The following is a 9,948-nucleotide window of genomic DNA, read 5'->3' as shown; positions in this document are numbered from 1 at the left end:
CCGGCGCTGTGGGAAAGAGGCGGGGTTCTGACCCCGCACCAGGCTACCATTCCCAGCATCCTTTGCGGCGTTGCCATGGTGAACCCGGAAGTGCGGGCACAGAGACCGGCAGTGAGTGGGACGGACACCGGGATAGGGTGGTAGGGACAGGGGAGCGCGTGAGTGACGGACAGACAGACGGGGTGGGGGCAGTAGGACAGGGGGGTGGGGCAGTAGGACAGACGGGGGGCAGGGGCAGTAGGACAGAGGGGGTGGGGGCAGTAGGACAGACAGACGGGGTGGGGGCAGTAGGACTGGGGGGTGCAGGCAGCAGGACAGACAGGGGGGTGGGGCAGTAGGACAGACAGGATGGGGGTGGGGGCAGTAGGACTGGGGGGTGCAGGCAGCAGGACAGACAGGGGGTGGGGCAGTAGGACAGACAGGGGGGTGCGGGCAGCAGGACAGAGGGGTGCAGGCAGCAGGACAGACAGGGGGGTGGGGCAGTAGGACAGACAGACGGGGTGGGGGCAGTAGGACTGGGGGGTGCAGGCAGTAGGACAGACAGGGGGGTGGGGGCAGTAGGACAGGGGTGCAGGCAGCAGGACAGACAGGGGGGTGGGGCAGTAGGACAGACAGACGGGGTGGGGGCAGTAGGACTGGGGGGTGCAGGCAGTAGGACAGACGGGGTGGGGGCAGTAGGACAGAGGGGTGCAGGCAGCAGGACAGACAGGGGGGTGGGGCAGTAGGACAGACAGACAGGGTGGGGGCAGTAGGACTGGGGGGTGCAGGCAGTAGGACAGACAGGGGGGTGGGGGCAGTAGGACAGGGGGGTGCAGGCAGTAGGACAGACAGACGGGGGGTGCAGGCAGTACGACAGGCAGACGGGGGTGGGGCAGTAGGATAGACAGGATGGGGGCATTGGAGAGGGCCAGGTGTTGATAGCTCTGTCTGGACTCCAGAGACTGAGGCCCTCGCCTGGACGAACCGAGGGGAGCAGCTGGGCCTGAGCAGGAGCAATCCGTGCTCGGGGTCCCAAGAAGGGGCAGATGCAGCTGCTGTCCCCTGGACACCGGCATGGAGATGCAAAGGCTCCCGGTGGAGGTAACATCTTCTGATAGCTCAGGCTGGACAGCAGCGGGCTGGATGGAGGACCCCTGTGGCACTTCCTAGTCCCGTCAGTGTCTGGAGGGTCACAGGAGTTCATATGACTAGAACTGGGATTCAAATTAGGACAACACTCCTGTGTTTCCTTGGGCCCTAGGTTGGTAGCAGGGCCCAGCCTATGTCATCTAAATGGGCTGCTAGAGTGTTATTGCTGGTGTGTGTGTTACCAGTGTCGGTCCTGCTCTCCGGGGACAGGGACTCACTCCACCAGAGATGCTGCTTCCTCATGGCTTCAGAGAGGGCAATGGCTCTTCAGGGCTCATCGCACCTTTACCACACATTATAGGACAAATGTGTATGCCTCTGTGGCAGTGCTTGAAGGGATGCCGCTGTTCACAGCCAACTGCTATACTGTCCAGTAAGCTGTTCATTTGGAGAAGACAATGTTATAACCTGGCACAGGGCCCTTCTCTATGATCACTAGGTCTCTTGCAAGCAGGGTCCCATGTGCTTCCCAGCCAGTTGGCTCTGGGTAGAATCGAGTCGCTGCTTCTAGCTCAGGCAGCTTATCCTCTGGGCTCAGAACTTCTGTCTCAGGCCCTTGTTGGGATGTGGGATGCTGCCCCCCCTCATCCCTGAGCCCCCCAGGATTCCCATTACCAAAACTCCAAATCAGCCAGCATCTCTTTTCTTGGTTTTTTTCTTGTAAAGAGCCTTGTTTATATTAAGAAACATAAAACTCTATACTCACGCAGCCCCCAAGCTCCACCTTAGCTGTGGATACTCTGGCTTCTAGTTTAACCCCTTCGGGGACAATGTGAGGGGAAAGCAAGGAACACAGGCTGAGCCAAGGAATTTTTGGCCACAGTACCTCTGCTGGTAAAGCACTCGAGAGGTGCAGATCTTTGAACTAAGGAGAAATCCTGAGACACCCTCTTCTGTGGTCCAAACGTACCGTTGGGTGTTTCTATTGGGTGTTGAGCAGCCTTAGTTTCACTGGGATTTGATTTCACTGGGATAACTTTGACTTCCGAGGGAGCTGGGAGTGCTCAGCATTCCGCAGGATGTGGCTCTATGTTAGAAACCTTTGGATCAAGAGGTTGGTGTGAGCTTAAAAAGCACATAAAGTATTCAGCCATCTTCTGTACAGTGAGGATAGTGCTGCTGTGGAAACACCCTTTAGAGGAGTCATTAAGGATGCTGATAAGAGCAGCTAACGTTCAGCTCTGCTATGACCCAAAGTCCAAAGTACCTAACAGTAACAAGCAATAGACTGGCAGAACGGTTTCGCTAGAATTCTCTAGACTGCTTATCTGCCTTTATTACCTGGCCTCCCTCAGCTTCCCTCAATGCCTTTGACTTTGGGACTTGGTGATGATACTGTCACTCTTAGACCAGGCCCTGGGCTGCAGGCCCCTGTGGACTGACCATGCTCACCCTGCCTGTGTGATGGGGTTCAGCCCTTGTGGGTATTCCCTTGGGGAGCTAGTGACCAAACAGCCTTCTCTTGGACCACAGCAGTATTCGTGTGACCTCAGGATCCAAGCAGAGCATAAGAGAAAAAGGGATTTTACAACAACAAAAGTCTACACGTCTAGAGTCCTTACCTGGAGGGGGACTGTTCCCTATAACATTTCCCCCCTGCACGCCCCGTCCTTTCTTGGCAGTTTCCTGGGTTTGGAACAGTTTGGTGAGCTTTGCCAGCGGCCAGGCTGGAACAGCCAAGTGAAGGGTTCTTGCCTTGGCTCTTAGATGCTTGCAGGGACCCACCCCTTCTTCCTAGGGCATTTCTGACAATGCTGCCATTAAACTAACTCAGCAGATGCCTGGGGAAACCCCCCAGTGGCCTGGCCCTGATGCAGTGCCCAGGAAGCATTACAGGTGTGGCGAAGTGGACTGGTCTAATATGTTTATGAAGGATGTGAATGGCAGTAACGTACTGAACGTGGGATTGCCACCCCATGGTGCAAAAGGGTTAACTCTACACCTAGGGCAGAGCAGGAGCCGTGAAGTGTGTGTGTCACAGAACTGGCTGGGGTGGGATGAATTGGGCGTTAAAGGATTGGCTGAAGCTGACCCATATCAGTGGAGGATCCAGAATGACAATGGGAGGCCCAAGGACGTTGAAATCTCTGGCAGGTGGAACATGTGACCTCACCTCAGCATGGGTTGGCAGAAAGGGGATCAGAGCTGACTTTTGGAGAGGCTCAGCAGCTCTCACCTGGGACTGACAAAGAGGTGACCGAGGGAGAGGGCCAGAAATGGATTCCAGGCAGCATGGCTGGGTGAACACTGGCTTGGCCAGGATGGACCATGTCTTAACCTTTGCTTGTCTGTACTAACCTAAGGACTTTCCGATGCTGTTTTCTGGGTGACTAACAAACCCACCTCTGCCTAGTGTCACTGCAAACACTGGCTGAGGTGCGCTGGTCCCAGAAGAGTGTAACGCTCTCTGACCAGGCGTCTGTCTCAGTTGGACTCGCTGGGTGGAGTTCATGGTGTGAGGCAGGAGTGCTGGAGCCCAAAGCTCAGTCGTGGAAATGTTGAGGCTGCCTGGCCTACCCTGAAGAAACACTGAGACCCCTTGCAGATCTGGCACAGTGAAGGGGTCCTTCCAAGGAGCTGTTTAAAAGCTGGAGTGGATCCAGGAAAACAGGCAGCTCCAAATCCGTCACAACCCCATCCTAGGCCATGTAGGTTTGTTCCTCATGTAAGCCGGCCACGCTGTTTTCACTTAGGCTTTTCTGACCACTCTTGTGCCTCTCTGTCCTTTAGCGTGGAGTCACGAGGTTCTGATCAGTGAATGAAAACAACACAGATGTAACTACAACTTCTCTGCTGGAGCCAAACAAAATCCTGATCCCAGCTGGCCTTGCTCCCACTACAGCTGTGCGGAGTATTCCTTCAGTTCTGTCAGTGCGCACCCTTGAGACAGCACTGGCCAAACTGCACGTGAAATATTATAGGGTGAAAAGAAGGTTGGGAACTGTGCCTGCACACATACTAGGATAAAGCATTCCTCACTTCCTGTCCTAAATGCTTGAGCAGCGTCTCTGTGCATGACCAGCTGCTGTGTCCCACCACAGAAGTGGTCACACACATTTCTCCTCGGGGCCATGTGCATGGCAAACTTGATCTGAATTCTTCAGCACTCCCATGCAGCAGCCTGGGAATTGGGCAGAAGCTTCTGAGAAATTAAAACAAGGAGGTGGTCTATTGAGTCATTAAAGAGGACAATGACTCACAGAACCAGTGCAGCATCTCTGGGTTGTTGAATTTGATCATTTGATTTTGCGCTGTCTCTAAGTTGACAGCATACTCAGAGTTTTGTGTTGATCATATAGCATGACATTGTGGAAGTTGTCTGGGGGAAGCTGGCTCCTTTGGCACCAGAGTTGGGAACAGCTGCGGCTTTTGTCAGCTGGGAAGGAGGGAGAGGCAGTTTGGGATTGTGGGATACAAACGTGAGCTGGAAGTTTCAGCTGAAATTGTCTGGAGTGAGACAGTTCATCATACTGACATTTAGATTAGCATTTCAGAGCTCACACACCATCTGCACAAAGAAGGTAGTTCACACCTCTCAGAGCTATTGCTTCAGGCTGGCTGCAGACACAGGCAGACATCATGGCATCAATTATGCTGTGTTCTTATTTTAAAGAAGACTGTACAGCAGTGTCTCACTGCTGCTGTTCTCCAATCACGGCTTCCCTGGCACATGCCCTAATTCTTCTGTGCTGCGTAAATCCTGCTCTGGGGCCCTTCCTCATGCGTCTCCCATTCTCTTCCCAGGTCATCACCTACATCCTCAGCTTCTTGCCCATTGCTGACAGGAAGGAGGCCTCTCTGGTGAATCACACCTGGTACTTTGCGGCCCAGGACTCTCTGCGGCAGGTAAAGCCTACCCCTCCCTGCAGCCCTCATCCGCGCGGTGTGCCCACTGGCCCAGTCCTGCTGAGTCACCTGCGTGACCGGCTACAAGCCTGTGTTAATCGGCCCCCACCTTTGGATCCCACCTGCCCAGGCAGCCGGCTCTGGGCTGAGTCCAGTCCCTGCTTCAAGCAGCAGGACTTCTAGGGCACCATCCTCAGGGAAGACCTGCCATGTGGCCCCCTTCCTGGGATGAAGGACTCCACAGCCAACGGCCCCAGGCCACAAAGCTAGTGCTGAGAGTTCCCAAGCCTCTGCAGCCACTCTGCACAGTTCCCCAGAGCTTCATCCACCTGTATGCTCTCTGGTGGCACCATGTGGCTGGTAGAGCAAGGGAAGTGGCTTTGCAAGGATCTTCTTAACACCCCCTCTTTACTTTTAGACAGCACAGGAGAGTTACAGAGCCAGGCCAAGCACATACCTGAATGCAGTCCTCCCGCCCCCCACTCCCTCAGCTCACTGCAGCACTCAGTCCCCTCCAGGCTCACTCTGCAGTTCCCTCCTCCCCCCCACAGCTCTCAGGCAATGCACAGGCTTGCACTCCTGTGGTCACTCCCTGGGACCTGCATTCGCTACCTCATTCTGCACATGCTCAGTCTGCCCCCAGCTAAGGGGCTGTTCCCTGGCTGTGTCTCTGGAGCCTAGGGTACCTCTGTTGTTGCCCCCAGACCCAGGTTTTGGAGCCTCAAGGCCTGTGCTAGCCTGTGTCTCCAATGCTTCCCCCAAGCCATCTCTCCCTGGAGTCCTGCCTCCCCTCCTGGGGGCATTGCTAGAGGCCTGGATGGGGGAGTGCCTTTGCTCTGCCTTCCCCCATAGCCTCTCTCCTGTCGATTCCAGGAGAACATCCTGTACAACATCCCAGCCACCTCTTCCTCCCTGGCTGCCATTGAGAGCCTGGCCAGACGGCGCGTGAGCTGCGTCAGCCTGACCAGCCTCGACAGCTCCACTGTCTCCCGGGACGTGATCCAGGCTGTCTCCTGTCACCTGGGGCCACACCTGCAGAGCTTGTGTCTGCGTGGGAGCAGCCTGACCGAAACGTCCTTCATGCACCTCCTCCTTGCCTGCCCCTGCCTCTCCTCACTGGATCTGAGTGGCTGCAACAGCATCTTCATGTCCGGGACGCTGCTCTCCAAGCCAGAGACCATCGGCCAAGCCCAGCGAGCACTGACTAACCTCCAGGAGCTGAACCTGGCCGGCCTGCGCTACCTGTCGGATCTCAGTTTCAACCGGCTAACAGGCTGTGCGCCGCGCCTGGCCAGACTCTCGCTGGCTCGCTGCCACCTCACCTTTGGGTTTGACCCCTACCGTGGGTCCAGCAACTACAACTCCTCTGCCCTGCTGTCCTTCCGCAACCTCTTGCGCTTCCTGAAGGAGCAGGCCAGCAGCCTCAGGGCCTTGGACTTGAGCGGCACCAGCATCACCTCGCCGGCGATGAGGTCCCTGGTGCAAGTGGAGGGGCTGTGCCTGCAGGAACTCGTGCTGCAGAACTGCAGGGACCTCTCCAACGAGGCCATCAGCCTCCTCTGTACGCACCAGCCCCACCTGACCGCGCTGGACCTCACTGGATGCTCTGAGCTGTCCGACCAGGCCGCCCTCGCTGTGTCAGCGGGGCTGCGAGCTCTGCAGAGCCTGTGCCTGGGGAAGCTCCAGCGGCTGACGGACAGGGGTTTCCTAGGCATTGCTGAGCTCCGGAGCCTGCAGAGGCTGGACCTGTCTGAGTGCAGCCTCGTGAGCGGCAGTGAGCTGGTGAAAGTGTGCTCCGCCCCCGAGCTGCGGCCTAACCTGGCCTCCCTCAGCTTTGCCTTCTGCTGTCTGCTCAGAGTAAGTTCCCCAATTCCTGCTATTGGCAGAGGGAGCAGGGCCCTGCCTTTCGGTCCCAGACCCCTTCACCTGCAGCCAGGCCACCAGGCTCTGCCCCACCGGGGAGACCCTGGTCGCGTGGGGCTCTCTCCTGCACAGAGCCTTGGCCAATAGGGCAGGCTTGGCATTGCTCAGTGCAGCTCTTTGGCTTCTCACTCATTCCCTTCTCCTCCCCAGGACAGCTCTGTCCTCTCGCTGGCCAGGTCCCTAAGCCCCAGTCTGCAGGTATTAGATCTCTCCTCCTGCGTCTCCATCACCAACGTGAGCATCCAAGCGATTGCCTCCCACCTCCCCCGGCTGACTGTCCTGAGACTGGCCTGGTGCAAGGAGCTGACAGACTGGGGCCTCCTGGGCATAGAGGAGCGTAACCATCGCAGAGAGGTGAGAGCCTGCTCCGGAGCCTGGCTGATGCCCATGGAGTGAAAGCCAAGGCAGCAGGGGCTCTCTGAGTGCTGCCAAGGGCCAACCTGTGCCCAGACATGAGGATGCATGGAGGTGGTGGCAGCGCAGTCACAGCTCAGGTTCCTGCAGGGGGCCAGCATGGAACGGGAACGTCTATGGGGCTGTTCCTTCTCTCTGGGACTCCAGGCCTTGACACAGCTCAGAGGATGGGAGGCCGAGAGCTTCCCGGGCTCAGCAACGTGTCCTTTTCTTGGCAGAAGGACGCAGGGCCACAGTTCAGCAGGAATTTCGGTAACATGGGATTCTTCCTGCCGCCCCTGCAGAACCTGGAGCAGGATCCCAAGGTCCTCAGCGACTCTGCCTGGAACGAGTCCCGGAAGCAGCACCGGGCCTCCTTGCAGGCACTAGAACAGCTGCAAGAGCTCGACCTCATGGCCTGCAGCAAGCTGACTGACTGCAGCATTACCAAGGTATGGAGAGCCCAGCCGTGGATTGGGATTAGCCCAGCCCAGTGGCTGTCCAGTGAAATCCTCCTGGGCTGCGTGTTCCTGTGCACATACCAGGTGAAACGCTGCTGGGTGCTAACAGCTCCCTCTCAGCACCAGATTGCGTCACCATTGCCCACCAGGCGCCCATGTGACGCAGGGTGCCGAGGTGGAGGAATCAGGCTCCGATCTGCTTCTCCAGCTTTGAGTGCTGCTGGGGAGCTGCCGTGCGGCTGGGTGGGCAGCGGGCAGACGCCAGGCTGACTGGGTTAGAAGCTGCCCTGCCAGCAGCGGTACTGACCCAGAGAGAGATTAGGGGTAAGACCTCATTCCTCAGAGCTCCCTGGTGCCACGGCTCGGGTGGGAGCTGGGCTGAGGACGCCTTTTCTCTCATGCCAAACACTTTTCTGCTCTGAAGCTTTCTGTGCAAGCTTTGCCCAGGCCGGGAGCTGGTGGTGAAGATGTGCTGGGACTCAGGTGGGCACAATGGCTGTAATACTATGGAAAGGTTCAGGCCGGCTCTGCCCGATGGGCTCTCATCCGTCTGTCCATCCAGGTTATCCGCTTCCCAGCCCTGAGGCGGCTGTCCCTCAGCTTGCTACCGGAGCTCACTGACGCGAGCCTGGTAGCGGTGGCCAGGGGTTGCCAGAGCCTGGAGCGGCTGTCCATGAGTCACTGTGGAAAGCTGACTGACAAAGGCTTCATAGAGGCCGCTAGCTCTCTACGGAGACTCCAGCACTTGGTCATCTCTGGCTGCAGCCAGCTCACAGGCCAGTAAGTATCGCGAGGCCTTCCTCTGATGCTGGCCTTCAAGGGGGGAGTCGCCCTGCCTGCTGCAGGCTGGGAGGAGTGGGGAAGAGTCCTGACTTGTCTCCTTTGCAGGACACTGGAGGCCATCAGCAGGGAGTGCAGACAGCTGAAGAGCCTGGATGTCTCCATGTGCCATGGGATCAGCATGGCTGATATTGCGCTTTTTCAGGCCCAGCTGCCCCTGCAGACGTGTGTCCAGTCGCGCTTTGTGGGTGGAGCAGACCTTTCCTTCACCCTGTGAGCGGGGCCAAGCGGCAGGCTCAGATCCCTCCTGTCTGGGGCAGTTCGGAGAACGGCTGATGCTGCAGCTCAGGCCTTTCCCCATGGGTGTGCTGCTGCATTCCACTCCCAGCTGGGGGACACACTCCACGGCGTCTTGGCCTGGGCTGGGGGGCGAGTAGTGGTTCTGTGACACCCCTTGGCCAGAGTTCTAGTGTCCAACACCAAGTGCAGCTGGGCCACTGCCAAGGTCCAGGTGTGCAGAGACCCAGGCCGGGCCCGGCCCTGAGCTCCCTCCCCAGCACGCCCCCAGGGTGCCTTTGGGAGATGCTGGTCTGCAGGGCTGTTTGCAGACTGCCTCCACTGGGGCCCTGGCACCTCCACAGTGAGTTCCAGGGGTCCCCAGCTGGTCACGCAGGGCTGAGACAGTGGGAAAAGCCAAAAGTGCCAGGGGGAGAGGGTGATAAAGCCCCTTGAAGGGGTTGGGTGCTTCCTTCCTCAGCAGCATTGGGCAGCGAGAGCTGCTGTTCCATGCAGTTGGCTGTGCTTGAGGCTGAGGCCAGCGACTCATCCAAGCCCCCTGCCCCGTCTCCCCAGAACAGACTGCAGCTCAGGACTAAGCCTAGTGCTGCAAAGAGGGTGGGAGGGGGGAACTTCACTGCCTAAGCCACCCCCTGCTCTCTGGGAGATGTCTCACTGCCCGCTCTCCCCCTCCAGCAGTGAGGGGGCAGGGATGGCTCACTGCCCGCTCTCCCCCTCCAGCAGTGAGGGGGCAGGGATGGCTCACCACTCCCTCTCCTGTGCCAGGACAAAGCTCGGTGCTGCCAGCCTATGCCTGCCCCAAGCACACCAGCAGGCAAGGCCCCATCAGTTGCCTCCAGAGCACACTGGCCTCCGTTTCAGGCGTTCCTTACCACCCACCACGACCCTCCTGGGACCCCGCCCTGCGTCAGACTCCGCCAAAGCGGCGTGTGGCGCCTTTAGCCGGCGATGCAGCCAGTGCTCTAATAAAAGACTCGAATTCAAACAGCCCCCTGCCCTGTGCTATTGTGCAATGGCCCAGCCCCCCCCTCTGCCACTGCTGCCTGAGGGCGAGGGGTGCGACGCGGCTTCTGCCCGTAACCAGGCTCCAGCCCAGGGAGGCCAGAGGAATCGAGCTGGA

At 58.2% G+C, this 9,948-nt stretch overlaps 1 protein-coding gene across 4 annotated transcripts; it reads left to right on the top strand.

Annotated features, from left to right (window-relative positions):
• The first annotated feature begins 65 nt into the window (after positions 1-65).
• LRRC29 (leucine rich repeat containing 29) lies at positions 66-9,816 on the top strand. 4 transcript variants are annotated; one of them, XM_030581793.1, is made up of 8 exons: positions 66-111; positions 939-1,080; positions 4,873-4,974; positions 5,848-6,831; positions 7,048-7,251; positions 7,530-7,742; positions 8,314-8,531; positions 8,640-9,816. In XM_030581793.1, the coding sequence occupies exons 2-8, from the start codon at positions 1,054-1,056 to the stop codon at positions 8,806-8,808; spliced, it is 1,917 nt and encodes a 638-aa protein (XP_030437653.1). In that variant the 5' UTR covers positions 66-111; positions 939-1,053; the 3' UTR covers positions 8,809-9,816. The 4 variants fall into 4 exon arrangements, with proteins under 4 accessions (XP_030437653.1, XP_030437655.1, XP_030437656.1 ...); XM_030581795.1 differs by lacking the exon at positions 66-111 and adding an exon at positions 141-158; XM_030581796.1 differs by lacking the exon at positions 66-111 and having other exon boundaries at positions 801-1,080; positions 7,596-7,742.
• The last annotated feature ends 132 nt before the right edge of the window (positions 9,817-9,948 follow it).

This window comes from Gopherus evgoodei, chromosome 12, assembly GCF_007399415.2.
Source record: "Gopherus evgoodei ecotype Sinaloan lineage chromosome 12, rGopEvg1_v1.p, whole genome shotgun sequence".
Classification (NCBI taxonomy): Eukaryota; Metazoa; Chordata; order Testudines; family Testudinidae; genus Gopherus; species Gopherus evgoodei.
The sequence above is the reverse complement of the archived record's forward strand: the minus strand, read 5'-3'. Positions and strand labels throughout refer to the sequence as shown.

What these genes read in the sequence shown, in the direction of transcription:
- LRRC29 (XM_030581793.1), top strand. Translation starts at nt 1,054, where the DNA reads ATGGAGATGCAAAGGCTCCCGGTGGAG. An exon ending in CCTTCTGCTGTCTGCTCAGA is followed by an intron (nt 6,832 to 7,047) that starts GTAAGTTCCCCA and finishes TCTCCTCCCCAG; the next exon opens with GACAGCTCTGTCCTCTCGCT. An exon ending in AGCGTAACCATCGCAGAGAG is followed by an intron (nt 7,252 to 7,529) that starts GTGAGAGCCTGC and finishes TTTTCTTGGCAG; the next exon opens with AAGGACGCAGGGCCACAGTT.